At 53.1% G+C, this 14,299-nt stretch overlaps 3 protein-coding genes across 3 annotated transcripts; 1 reads left to right on the forward strand and 2 right to left on the reverse strand.

Moving 5' to 3' along the window:
- Positions 1–61: 61 nt before the first annotated feature.
- Positions 62–6,311, forward strand: CLUP02_06551 (Sec34-like family protein; the record flags this gene model as incomplete). The annotated part of the gene is made up of 10 exons (XM_049285550.1): positions 62–172; positions 281–552; positions 606–945; positions 1,002–1,940; positions 1,997–2,586; positions 3,254–4,846; positions 4,907–5,084; positions 5,249–5,451; positions 5,526–5,760; positions 5,832–6,311. The coding sequence occupies 10 exons, from the start codon at positions 62–64 to the stop codon at positions 6,309–6,311; spliced, it is 4,941 nt and encodes a 1,646-aa protein (XP_049142693.1).
- CLUP02_06552 (uncharacterized protein) lies at positions 6,153–8,750 on the reverse strand (the record flags this gene model as incomplete). Its single annotated transcript, XM_049285551.1, has 8 exons — positions 6,153–6,279; positions 6,373–6,563; positions 6,657–7,103; positions 7,177–7,481; positions 7,554–7,741; positions 7,823–8,076; positions 8,412–8,549; positions 8,634–8,750. The coding sequence occupies 8 exons, from the start codon at positions 8,748–8,750 to the stop codon at positions 6,153–6,155; spliced, it is 1,767 nt and encodes a 588-aa protein (XP_049142694.1).
- A 1,078-nt stretch (positions 8,751–9,828) lies between these two features.
- On the reverse strand, positions 9,829–13,606 carry CLUP02_06553 (uncharacterized protein; the record flags this gene model as incomplete). The annotated part of the gene is made up of 4 exons (XM_049285552.1): positions 9,829–12,479; positions 12,531–13,120; positions 13,221–13,344; positions 13,423–13,606. 4 exons carry the CDS (start codon positions 13,604–13,606, stop codon positions 9,829–9,831), a joined length of 3,549 nt encoding a protein of 1,182 aa, XP_049142695.1.
- Positions 13,607–14,299: the final 693 nt, after the last annotated feature.

The following is a 14,299-nucleotide window of genomic DNA, read 5'->3' on the forward strand; positions in this document are numbered from 1 at the left end:
CTTCCCTTCACTCTCAACCCCAGTCCCGGAAGCCCCTCCACGACTTTGAGGCGAAGCTACGATGTACGACGATTCTTGGTACAGCTTCGTGCCGGAGGTGGCCAAGAAAGCTAGCACGGCTGCCCAAGGACCAGGCCATCGTCGCAAAGAGTCACTGTTGCAACAGTCCAATGTTAGCTCCCAAACCCCACTACCGTCACTATAACCATCACCACCGCAACGGCGTGCTGACACTTGATGTTACCATAAGGGTATTTCCCAAGCTTCTAATGCGCCAGAGGCTCTCGACGAAATCTTCGAAGAGATTGAAGACCGAAACACACCCCCGGAAGCCGAGGTCTTGCGCCGCGCAAAGTCCTATTCGGACTTCTACCACGTCGTTCGGGCCCAATTAGCTAAGGATGAGCAACACAAGAGGCGCAGGCGGAAGAAGGAAAAGACATGGGATGCGCTAGATATTGCGACAGACGTTGCCGAATCCAAGACCGAACCTCGCCCGGTTCATCGCCAGTACGAGGGGGAACTGCTTGAGGCTAGTCAGCAAGAATACCTGTGAGTAGGGACCAGCTACGCACGAAACTTGCCCTTGTTGATCACTAGAGCAGACTATACAAGGACCAACTGACGCTCACCGAACGGCATCTCGACATGCTCATCGACGATACCAACCAAGCGCTCAAGCTGTTGACAACATTGTCTGAATCGTTCCAATCCGTCGAAGCACAGACGAGTTCGTTCCAGTCGCAGTGCGAGGACCTATTGTCGGAACAGCACAGGCTCGAGAAACTTGCAGACGAGGTCGGCACTGATCTTCACTTCTACGCATACCTCGATAATGTCTCTAGGAGACTCAATGCTCCTGGCGCTGGACGTCTGGTTGATGATGAATCTTTCGGCGAGATCTTGAGGAACCTAGATTCTTGTATCGGCTTCATGTCGAAACACGTGAGTATTTCTGCGATGAAGGGTATTCGCGAATCGAGGTTGATTGACAAATCTAGACGACGTACCGTGACGCCGAGTCCTATCTGGCTCGATACGAGGCTTTGCTGACCAAGGCACTCCATCTTCTCGAAGTCGGTTTCACCAATAGACTGGAGAGCATCTCCTCCGAGATCGCAAGCCAGATTGTTGGCACCAAGTCCGAGGCCACCCGTCATGCTTTGGCATACGGGCGTTTTGAGGAGATGATTCTTGATTCTTACTCTCTAATCCCTAATATCCACAAAGTGATCAACAGCGTATACGACGAATACGGGCTTCCGATCACTGGCGTTGCCAAGGACATCTACTCGAATACCACGAGCAATCTCTTCAGCTCTTACCTGGCTGTTCGAGACCGCGACTTGAAGCCCATAGTGCAGCACGACCAGGACGAGTTCAAAAAGGAGATCAAAGATCTTTCCGTCGAGACAGCTTCGAGGAATTACATCAAGCAGAGCTTCGAACGCGCGTTCAATGAAGCCAATCTATTCGCCAAAATCTTCGGTCTGGATCTACAGTGGAGCTCCGACCCGGAGTCGGCATATGGGGTTCTCAAGTCTAACCAGAGGTCGCTCGTCAACCCCGCGAATCTCGTCCAGTTGGCCGCCAATCTCAATGCTGCACTACAGACTGCGGATCTCGACACGATCTGTAGTGTGGTCGGCTGGCTGACCAATGAGTATCTGGTTCTCGACTACGACGAGGAAGAATCTCCCTTCGCGCGTCAATGCCGTGAACTCAGTGCCAGACTCTTGACCGAACATTTATGGGTCTTCACAGACAACGCATTTGAGGCGGAGATCACAAAGACGATCGCCAAGGCCACGGTTAAGGATGAGTCTCTTACTATCGGCCCAGCGGTCGGCGGCGTTTCTTCTTCAAATGCCTTCCCCCCAGTTAAGCAAGCGCTCAAGCTTTTGGCCAAGTATGACCAAGCCATGCCCAAGGAACGAAGTGTAAGTTTACAGCCCCCGGATATCGACTATTTCGAGTGAAATTAATCATCCCACAGCAAAAGAACAGCCAGGTCATCTTCAAGATCGTCCGGGAAACTATCCAGATACTACAACGCGCCGAGGCGCGGATCAAATCCATCAAGGCAGGCACGGACGCCGATCTGTTCATGGTGAAGAACCTCCTCATCATCAAAAACGAGCTCGTCTCTCTAGAAATCGGAGACATCCGAGGCGACACGGCCGCCATGCAACATTTCGGTCACATCTGGGACAACCTCAGCCCCCAGAACTGGGTGGGTTTCGTCAGCAACATCATTGGCGGCTCCCTTTGGTCCCGAGGAGCGACGGCAGGCGCGGCGACTGTCACCGCCAAGACGTTGACGGTCGAGGACATGAGCGAGCAGCTGGACGAGCTGCTGAGGCAGTCTATTGTCGCCTTCACGCAGCGCTGGGGCGGACTGACGAACGATGCAAGGGCTAGGAAACCTGGTGTCAAGCCCATTGGCAAGGTCGAAAAGGAGCTGGATGAGGTGCTGTTGAGGGCTTTTAGCAATCAGCCCGAGGTGATTGCGAAGCTGAAGGAGGCGATTGAGATTAATGCGCAGGCGCAGGAGAAGGCGCAAGAGGAAAAGAAGGGAATTAGAAGGTACTGACGGGTTTATCGATGACCGTACTTAACAGAGGTACGTATGGTCGAGAGTGAAATGAGACACCTGGTGAAATGCCATATTCACATGTTGCTTGGTCTCAGGATTCTCACATTTGACAATATTTCATCTCATGAGTATCTTCGTAGAGAGCATTGAACTTCAGATGGCAGGCTATCATTTTTCTCGGTTCTAAGTGCCCAACCTCCATGACCCCAGCTAGCTTTCAATGCTGCACCTCACGTCCGGAACAGCGGAACATTGAGTGTTAAAGCCATAAGCAAGCACCGATGTTGGGGTGCGGCACGCGGTCAGCGCCAACCTGGGCGCAGTCAGCAGTTGCCTCGTTCTGCATGCCGCCTGATGAACCGGCTGCAGTCTGCAGATGATGTGTGTTCTTGCCGCACCACTTGAAATGTCACCCTCCTCGATCCAACACGGCAGTTCACTCGAGGATCACTCTTGACTTTTCTCGTTCCTTGACCGATTCTACTCACCAAGTTCCTCGTTCATTCAGAATTCCGGGAGGGGGGATCCGCGAACATGCAAACGCCGCCTCTATGACGATAAGACACTTGTGGTACAAACCATGTCTTCTCATGAGTACCTTGACTTGTGCCACGAGGTTCACAATTTATTTTTGGGGCACCTGAAGCGGAAAAACAGCGAGAGTCTACGTTTCGCCACCCGCGAGACACCGAAAAGTGTCTTGAGCCCGCACTATCTCCAACTCTTTTTCCGCAGCCTGATCGGCGGAGAGACTCCCAATGAACGCCGATTTTCCATTACAGAGAACCAATTTGTTGAGAATGTACAGGGTAGGGAGTTACACAAATTCCTCGCGATACTAGTCTTCGCCGGCTGTCGTATAGAGGCAGCCAGGAACTTCACAGAGAAGCTAGCTGCTGTTCTCGAGTGGCCGCCGCCCGAGGGCTGTGAGATCTCTAGGCGCGTCTGTTCGTTACCAGCCGACCGTCAAAGCTTGACGGAGTTCTTTGACGGGGACGAGGCGACAGCCGATAAGTTCTATGGATCGCAGGCCCTATTCTGTACGGTGGTGCTTCGGCAACGAGAGGAGACTACGATACAAGACGGTGATACCCAGCGCCTACCGTACGTGGAAGAGGAGCTTCTGGGCTCGGGCTCATTTGGAAGAGTGTACAAGGTGAAGATTGCCAAGGGGCATTTCGAAGACCGCCGCAGAAATGACAACAGGGAACGATGGGTGGCTCGGAAAGACTACATTGTCAGGTCGTCTTCGGATTCCGATGTTGAAAGTAGGGAGGAAGGCGAGATCATGAAGATGATTCTCAGCTTGTCAAAGACTTGCGAGAACATTATGGAGAATCTAGGGACGTTGAACATCGAGTACCCAACGGGCGCCAGCCCGGCGCCGTACAGCCTCTTCATGCCGCTCGCGGTCTGCGACCTGGGAGCGTACATGAAAAAAGACGGTTCGAACGCTCCAAAGACAGCGATCAACAGGGCAGGCTTCATCCGGTCCGCAATCGGTCTCGCCAACGGTCTCAAGTTTCTTCACGAAGAAATGCAGACGCCCGGCCTCGACAGGATCGTCTGTTACCACATGGATCTGAAACCGAGCAACGTCCTCATTTTTCGAGAAAGCGGCAATGGCGATGGGACCGGGCCCCGCTATATCTGGAAGTTGAGTGACTTTGGCATGTCAAGGGTCAAAATTCGACATCACACCAGCCGTGAGGAAGAAAAGGATATCGCCAAATGGTTCACCAAACGACGCGATATGCAGCAGAGGACAATGTCAGGAACACAGAATCGACGCGGCCAGGGGACGTATCTACCACCCGAGTCGTTCCGTGAGGGTAAAGTCATGAATACGAGAAGCGACGTGTGGTCACTGGGCTGCATTCTGAGCGTCCTCTTCGTTTATCTCGAGGGCGGAAAGAGCGCCATCGACAATTACGAGACGAACCGTCTCAAAAACCGTAGAGGCATCGATGCAAGCTACGACGTCTTCTTCCACGTCAAATCATTCGGACGCACTTCTGTGCATTCGGCTGTAAAGAATGTTCACAAGCAACTAATTCACAAAGCTGCCGCGAGAAGCGTGAAAGAACATCATGCAGTCCGGAGCATGCTCAGTTTCCTCGGGTCCAAAGTATTGAAGATTAATCAGAACAAGAGATGCAGCGCAAAAGAGGTCGAAAATATGCTGCGACGCACGCTCGACGCGTATGAGGAGATTGATCGGCTCGAATCTTCCTCAGAGTCTTTGAGACCGTACGTAGAGCTATGAGCATCATTGAAGTCACTCGAAACAGAGTGCTAACCGATTTCCAGGCCCAAATCCTCTATGGAGCAGATTGTGCAAAGATGGCGCATCCCGCGAGACAATTCTGATGTGTTCAAGGGTTGCAAGGTGTCACCGGATGGAAGTATGATCGCGTACTGGAGCGACAGCAAGATTTCACTCTTTGCCCCAAGTTCTGCCGAGAACGAAGATGGAGAATTCCTAAAGGTACTCGGGGATCACTCTTTGGAGTCTTTGGGATCGACGAGCCGTTTTTGGAAAGCTGTTTGCTTGACTAACAGATATCTGATTGCCACAACCACGGGTAACATCTTCAACGTAGGTTTCAATTTTAGAGTTCCTATCCATGCCGCTGACCTTCGATTTGGCAGTGTTACATATTCGATCTAGGGCAAGGGGCTCCAGCCGACTCAAGCCCACAGAACCATTGGCACATTCGGCTTCCAACCGTTCCGGAAGTATACATCATGGCGATGTCAACCGATCAACAGAACTTGGTCTTCGTAGTGGAGAACCAGGAAGACGAGAGCCTATCGGGATCCATATTCCATGTGAGAATCGAGGATCTGATAGAGTGAGTCTCCTACGCTTATCTACTTGCGTCTGACTTGCCAGTATTCGTAATCAGGTGGCTGACCGCGAGATCAGGATGGGATCTATCTCAGAGGGATATGAGATAGAACAGAGTGGCAGAAACTTTTTGGGCCGCTTCGTCGCACTCGACTGGCCTGCCGAAGACGTGATGTCTTTATCACTCACCAGCCAGAACCGCTGCTACGCGGCGATTCGCCCATACCTTAGAGACGACGACATACATCACATGCCTGTTGTTTCATATTCTCTGACAACACGAGATATAGAGGAAGTATCCATCGAGCCGCGGGTGAGTCCCCCAGTTGTTTGTATCTATATCACCAGGGAAGCCATATTACTGACCCAATTCCGTCTCGCAAGAGCCAAGAGAGCAACGGCTCAAGTCTATTCACGACATTTGCTGGTCTACACCAACAGGCAGCTTGTATTATCGTGTCCCGAGAAACCCGTCTTTTCACCGTTGATCTGCTAGCGAACTCATCTAACTCACCGACGAGGCGATCCCGATACCCCAACAACATTGAAGGTTACCGCATCCTCAGAGTCATGGTCAACCAGAACAACGATGCCATTTTCGCACTGGGAATCAAACGAGATGGTGGTCGGATTCGTCTGCTTGAGATCGTAATACCCGAGATGGGACGCCCGGTGTCTGTTCGCGAATTGGCTCAGCTACCCAGTCTATCTGAAGACGACGAGTTCACCGGCAACATCGTTGGCGATGACGGCAGCAGACATATCCTCGTCACTGCCCTTGTGGGACCCAGTCGGCACGCCGTCTTCGAGATCAACCTCCCTGGCAGCCACGCTACATCCGCAGGCCCGGGGTCTTCCACCTGATTAAACCTCCAGGCTATTTAACTCGACGTCCTTGTCGTCGTGCTGCCTACGATACAACAACCTGCGCCAGTCCAGGTCTCTCATCTCCAATATCTTAGCGTTGAGGTAGCTTCCTTCACGCATCGTGTAGTACGTCGCAAAGGTTAGCGTCGTGAGCGCTACAGAGCAGAGCGCATATATCCAAATCATCGGACTGCCGACAATCTTGCCAGTCACAGTGTCCATGTTAAAAAAGTTCATTCCAAAGAATGTCTGTCACGTAAAGGGTTTAGCAAGCTACCATGAGCGTCCGGGCAACGGAGAGAAGGGAGGGATGGGTGATCAGGCAGGCAAGCAAACACTCACAGCTATAAACGAAGGCGGCAAGTAAAGCAGCGTCAGTGTAGTAATAAACACCACCGACTTATTCAATCTCAACATGTTCTCATTCTGCTTCCTGGAATCGAGCTGTTCCCGGAATGAGAGCGTGTTGGCCAGCAGCTGCGACGTCGTTTGCGCGCGGTGGTGCAGGTCCGTCGCCGTCCGCGAGAAGGCTCTGCACTGGCGGCGGAAGTTTTCAAACTCTGATGCTGATTCTTGTACTACTTCGTTGTCTGCATTCTTCACGGGTGATCCCTTTGGCAGCAGCAGACGGTGGGTGCAGAGGGCAGATAGCTCCGACAGCGTCTCCTCGGACGATTCCAAGATTGATGAGATTGTCTGGAACCGGTTCGCGAGGCTGGCTAGCTTTGTGAGATGGCTTGGTTTCATTGTGGTAGGTTCGTCGATGAAGTTGATTAGTGTTTTGTATGACTGTTTTGTAGCATCAAATATTAGACTCGTAGAGTTAACTTGAAGGCGCGTTTCATGGAATCGAATCTCTCACCAACGGTAGAAACTGCCGCTCCATTGAAGCAATGTAGAACCTCCACGCGGGCAGATATGTCTCGAAGACGAGTTTATGCAGCCAGACATGATCGTGTGTCTCGGTCTCGGAGCCTGCTGCGCTATTCCTGCCCGAGAGCCATTCGATGGCTCGGTCGCTGGCTTGTGAGTTCGGCGTCGGGTTGATCATGACGAAGAGACTCTGACGGGACGCAGCGTCGCAGCGGTGGTATACACCCGTCTGACGAATCACCCACGTATCCTCTTCGGGTTTGTACTCGGGGTATCGAATTGTGTACGATACTTCTGTCAGATTATCAGTCCCGCGTCATGTTTCCGGTAAGATGGGTCTTGGGGAACTCGAAAGCATGTACACACCGACCACGGACCCCTTTCGCCGCTCGGTATACGGCATACAAAACACCTCTTCCACGTTCATGTTCCGCGTGTAGAAGCACGAGACGATATCCCGCAACGAGCTGTTCAAGCTGAGTTTCTCCATGACGAGCTCGAACATGGGGAGGGTGATCTGTAGAGGCCTCCATGAGTTGCGCTGGCAGATTGAGCTTTTGCATGACGTTAGCAAGGCTAGGAAGTTCAGAGGGCTCCCGCAACGATAACGATGACGGCCTAGAATGAAAACGTACATGAAATGATGGACATGCTCCTCGCTGCGGCTCTGTATGTCGTCTAGGCATATGCTCAGCTCGTCGAAGTTGGCGATGGCACGCTGCTGGTGCTTGACTTTGGCGACCCTCTCCTCCTCACCATCACTACCGCCCTCCGCTGGCAGGCGCGTTACGCCGCAGATGCGGATGGGCTCGATGACATCTTCGACGAAGCACTCTTGTTGCGTCGGCGCCATGGACGTCGCAGGCCAACGCCGGTGTAGCAGGTAAGGCTGAGGTAAGGATGCACATGTAAGGAGGAAAGGATGTTGGCGGTATGCTGCTTTCTGCTGCTTATCATGTACTTTGATCTGCTTCCACTGTGAGGCTATGAGAACTGTCTACCCCAAGGGCGATCAGCCGCCTGCCTGCCTGTTCCTCCTGAGTTCTAGCCAATGCTGACGCTTGCTGGCATGTCACTATGCTTGCACAGCCCATCCATCCCCTGGACCACCATCCCCTCACTCCCCCCCATCGGTCAAAGTCATTGATCTCGAACCGCACTTTCAACTCTCGTCAGCATGTTTTCTTTTTTTTCCAATTTCGAAAGTATCCGGCAGATTCCTACTCTATCGTGTCCTGTAATTCTCGTCAGCATCGGACTCCCGAAACAAGACTTTCCCCGTTGAAGGGGGGCTTCGAGCAAGAAAAGACATACGGCATCAACTTCCTTCGGCGCCTTGAAATGCCAAACGTCATCCCTCATCTGTGGCAGAGCAAAGTCTCAGTAAATCTCATTCTCGATCGAACGCACCCCGCGGCGAGGCAAGGCAAGGCAAGGCATACATACCTCAATCTCAAAATCAGTGTGCCCCGGGAAGATCTTCTCAAGGAGCTGCTGGAGTCTAGCCTTCTTCAAGTACCGACTGGTGACGTTTTGAGCGACTTGCTGCTGTCGTTGCGTCATGATTGCGAATGGGACTTTTTTCTGGCTTGCTACAAGGTAAGTCCAGTTCATCGCTTATCGAGATAAAACTATCACAGAGGCCTTGTGGGGGAAGACAAAGTTAGAAATACAGCGTTGCGGGTGCGGCAAGACGCGCCGTTCTGGGGGATCCGGGGAAGGGAAGAGTCGTCAGACAGCGTGGCATTGTTGCCATATTCCTTCCAAAACCCACAGCCACCTTCAAGGAAACAACACACCAAAGAGTTTCAGACACTTCGCTGCCTATCAAGTCCTGGGCCCTTGGGTTCCGGGCGTTCTCTAGGCCGCAGTTCGCGCTCCATCATACCATCACCGCGCAAACGTGAAAGGCTGTAGGCTGCGTCGGGTTACACCGCATGACGAAACCAAGCCCATCCCACCGACCTGGATCGACGCTCAGCAGATCAAATCCGTGATCCTACAGAACTTGCATATTTCGCCACTAGAGAAACACCACAAGCTGAGCCCCAGAAAGTTTCTTGTTCCCCAAGCCCTAGGAAGTCTTCATGCTCTCCTTAGTAGGCTGGGGTCCAGAACCTCGAACGCATTGGTAGCCAAACCCGTATCATCCGGGGCAGGGCATCGACATGTGGTTCAAGAAGATGGCGAATGCGCAAGTAAAATAGAACATTGATGAAATGTATCAATTAGCCTGACTTCGTAGGACTACTCCCTTAGAAGCGTCCTGAGTAGACCCTTAGTTGAGTTATACACGGGCCGAAGACGAGAATGGTCCAGACTTGAGTCCATTCCAGCATTCGCAAAGTCAACGAAGCGAGGCCAGGTATTTAAGTGAATTCGGGTATCATTTGAGTTGGTTTCCTAACTAAATCGCTGAAGAGAAAAACGCCTCGAAGGTGCCTGCTACTGGCTGTGTTCGCTGTTTTTCAAAAACCTCAACGGACGAAGGATGAAACAATGGTTTCCAACATGATGAGGGATATATCGTGCCAATTTATCCCAATGAACCAAGCGCCACGCGATGCACTTCCGACAGCAGTCCGGCTTGTTCTTCCAAACACAAGCCATTTCTGCTCAGCTCGCTCAACGCACCTTCTCCTCAACTTGAACCGCTCTCCTCCCGGCCACTGCTGTAGCCACTCTCCGCCCCACCTGCAGTGGCGGCTGAACTGCCCGCGGCAACCGGAAGTTCAGCACTATTGCTGCGACCTCTGGCAGTTCCGGCGGCCGCAACCGCACTGCTGCTACTGGTGCGACGGAGATCCCGAGGGGGAATTGGAATCTTAAAGTCGGCTCCGCTATCTTCATCTTCTACAACGCCTGCCATCTCATCTCCATTTTCCGGCTCGCTGTCGCCCTCGTCGCCGCTCGACATCTGTGCATCGTCAGGATACTGTCTGTCAAAAGTAGGGGCGTGAGCTTTTACAACGCCCCCTACCTTTGAATCATCGTCCGAGTTGGACTCGTCATCATCATCGTCGGAGCTGCCAGAGCTGTCGCTGTCGAAGTCGAAGTAGAGACCCGGCGGCGGCAGAGGCGTAGGGTTAAGCTTCCGAATAGATTTAGACGTGTATTCGATGTTGATCGGTGATTTCTTGAGACCCTCGGACTTTGCTGATTGTGCCTGGGACCCGGAAGACCCAAGCGGCGATGTGATTCTGCTCATTAACTTGGAAAACTCCTCAGACTCTAAGCTGATCGTCGTTTCCTGCTTCACATCCACCTTCGGCCTCTTCGTGGTGGCGACCACAACAAAGTGGTCATCGGGAATAACACCACCCAGACCGCAAGCGTCCAGCTTGCTGCTCACAGCATCTTGAGGGACGTTAGACCAGGGGAAATCGGCCTCGATGCCACCATCACTCTCGTCTGAACCATTTTCTGTTGTGACAGCCACACTTGGGGCTTTACGGCCTTCAACGAGCGGCCGGTACGGGAGCGCCGAGCCTGACTCAGTGCGACGAGGGAGATCAGGTCTGAGGAATCCAGCACTAGAGGAAAGCTGTTGGTCCTGGCCAGATGAGGTCATGTATGACGCGGGGGACGCATCGCCAGGATCGCCAGAGAGATCGGTACAGAATGGAGCACCGCTGTAGTAAATGATGGCACCATCCAAACGACGTCTCTTGCGGCGCGAGGATCCCGATCCATCCCATCGCGACTCTCCGTTGTTGCTATCTTCAACAACTCCATATGACGAGCCAACATCATCCAGTGAAGTCTGTTCGGCAGACGACGATTGGTGCACGAACATTGGCTTGTAGTGGAAAGTATCCGCCGATGGGATTGGATACTCCGGTTTCGACTGGTCGGACGAGTTCTTACCATATGAAGTGGAATAAGAACCATTCTTCCCCGAGCGTTGTTTGCGCTTCTTGCTCTGGTTGTCTAGTTGTGCCTCGTCGGACTCGTCGGAGCGACTGAGCTGAGAGGTATTACCTGAGCTGTCGCTACTGAACTTGGTTCCCTCAGTACCACCGCGCCATCTGATTTTCCGACCATCATGTGAAAGTTGAAATTTCGTGCTCTTCTCAGACACTGCACTCCTGATGTAATCGGGGGCAACGTTGAGCATGTGCAATTGAGCCATATTGCAAAGCAGGTTCAAGTAAACCCAGCCATCAGCATCCGGAGACACATCGCCATCGCTCATCAGCGCCGTAAGATGGGGAGGGGCGAGGCCCAAGTGGCGAATGTAGTCCATATTGGCGGTTGGGTTTTGCATGCGATCCGGGTCGAGATCGAGCGGTCTGGTGGGACGCTGCTCTGGCGGCGGCGGATCCGGCGGCGAAGTGCTGCTTGCATCTGCCGCGGTCGCCCAATTGCCACCAGAATCCCGTTGATCGCCATTCGAGTTTGATGATTCACCATCTTTGGCGACATTCTTCTTCCCGTCGGATGCAAGTATGGGAGCCTCGCGGGAAGGCTCGAGGTATCCGGCGGGCACATTAGAGGGCCCGTGATGAGTGGTGGTGTTGCCGGTTGTCGGCTCCACCATAATCGGGGCGTATGAGGCGATGTTTGCTGCGGACATGGGCTGCGGACGAGCGAGATTGCGTCCGCTGATTCTACCCGTGAAGATCTGCTCCAGCCGACGAACAATCAACTTCTTCCGGTCTTTTTCCGTCAAAACCATATGTCGCGGGTATAATCCCTCCGGAATGTCCTTCAGGTAATTCTCCACCTTCTGGTCCGATGTCTTGGTTCTGGAGCTAATGGATGGCCGGGCGAGGTGTGTGCCAGATGAGTTTGCCCCAGTTGACATCGAGGCATATGCACTGTCAACCGGTCTCGAGTGAGAGCCTGAAGAAGACGATGCATGCTTCGAAACGTAACCAGAACCTGAATGCAAATGAGTGTTGTGCCTCGACTTCTTTCGAGACGATGAAGCTTCGGCGCTGGGGGTACTGCTCTCCAAGCCAGATGCAAACTCGCGTAATGTACTCTCCAGTTCTCTCTTCTTCCGCTTGGGAAGCCCATGGACTTTGATTTCGAACAACTTGTCTCTCTTCATCAATTCTGGTCCTTTTTGCTTGTAACGCTTCAATTCGTCCCTCAGCCTCTTGATCTCAACCGTCAAATCGTCGATTACGCTTCGATAATCGTCAGCGCTGCTACTGTGCGTGGCACTCGGCTTGTTGGCCCCAATCATCATTCCGTTCATCGGTGGTCTCAGATGCGTCGGGTAGGCGGAGGGTTTCGCGTCGTCGTTGGAGGAATCGCTCTCTTTCTGAAAGAACGGGGGATCGACTGAATCTTGAGTTAGACCTTCTCCCAAAAAGGCGGCTCAAGGGCGCTTACCGTCCATTGCGCCAGCATACGTTGTCGTGGGATTCTCATTATTTTGATCGAACCATTTCTCCGGGTCGCTAGGGCCGGTATTGTGGCTCTCGCCAGAAGACTGTCTGTTAGGTGATGATGACGACTCCGGGCTGGCAGCGGCCAGGGCTCGCGTCAACGCAGCTTTCTCAGTTGCTTCGTGTGCTAATCGGTGGTTGCGCAGTGTGATTGAATGCTCAGGCGAACTTCGGCGTGGTAGCGGGTGTCCCTTCGGCGACTTCGGTGGGCGCCCGCCTTCAGACGTAAACTGGGCGTCGGGCATCTTGGGCACCTCAAGACGCCTAGCTGAATTGGCAGATTCTGCGTCGGTGCTCGCGTTGCTATGCGAAGTATTCAGGCGACATGGAGTCGGAGTTCGGGTTGTCGTTGTGCAAGCCGTTTTGTCGGTAGTGACCACTTCGATGAAGTGGATGATGGGGGGAATGTTGATGCTGGATTTCGGGAGGATACTGTTTGTAGGCTGTGTATTAGTTGGTGTTGGATAGTCGCTCCAGTGTTGGACCCTGAAATTGTGTAGGTACAAGAGTGTATATGTCAAGTGGGCAGGTAGGCTGTGATTGGTCGAGGCATCGATCGATCGATCGAATGCTGGGAAAAAGGTATGACGACAACCTCCGTCAGAAGCCGACACGGTGAGAGGGTAGCACTCACGTTAAGAGGAGAAACACGCACAGTGTAAGACTGCAGCTAATTTCAATCCTGAGGAGCAATGTGTTTCCACGGCCCGTTTGTCGTTCTGCCGCGCAGTTCGCGATGTGTCGCGAAAGCTGAGAAGCTCAGCTCTGAGTGAGGGTTGAAGAGAGTAAGTGGTGTTGGTGTTGGTGGTTCGAGAGGAGCAGCCCGCTCTCGTGACCTTTTGTCACCGAGGCCGCGACTTTGTTCCTCGAAGGACAGCGGTCTTGTTGGGAAGAAACTTGAAGAGACGATTCGTTTCGCAGGACGGCTAAGTATCTCTTGTTGGCAACGCAGGGCAGGGCAGGCGTCTGACTTGTGGGTAATGGCAAATGCAGAGCCCAGGGCTCGAGGAAGAAAAACATGTCTGTCGCCGGGATAAGAGCCAAAATGTATGGGGTGAGGGCACGTTCACGTCGGTCGGGTCGCTGGTTGAATGGTGCGGGGCGGACAAGGTATGGACCCACAGCAGCTCGCAAGCTGCTTGGTCTGATCTCCAGGACCTGACAGGGTTCTCGGGATCAGAGTCAATCGAAGAGGCAAGTGGGGCGCTAGTTACCGCGGAGAGTAGGGGTGTGGCTTCCCAGCGTCTTTTTGGCAGAGGGGAAGGGGGGTGTGCCAATAACGAGACCCGAGGACAGTTGCTCTTGCTGCCCTGGTCGCTGGTCACTGGTGTCGTCTCAGTGGGTTGGTGGTTGTGGTGTGTGCCGGCCCCCGACACTGCCTGCAGAGTCCAGACACAATCCAGACAATGGTGGCAGGCCACCGCAGGGCTGGAAAGGGCGATGGACGCACCTGGGCCTTTGGGCAACTTTGGATGGTGGTGCACCTTACAAGTAAGGAAGCGTGGGAAGGTCCTCCGGCTCCGCACCCCCTTCGAGAATTCAGACTGCCACCGGCGCTTCATTCCTTCCTCTGCATTAGTCCGAGCCTTCATCTTCAAGACCTTGTTGTTCCGAACACACATTGCCCGCCATCCTAGTCACGTGGATCTCCATGTGCATCGTCAACTTGGGTGGCAATCGCCAGTATGTAAACGCCGACAGCCATAACAATTA

This window comes from Colletotrichum lupini, chromosome 3 (assembly GCF_023278565.1).
Source record: "Colletotrichum lupini chromosome 3, complete sequence".
NCBI classification, from domain to species: domain Eukaryota; kingdom Fungi; phylum Ascomycota; class Sordariomycetes; order Glomerellales; family Glomerellaceae; genus Colletotrichum; species Colletotrichum lupini.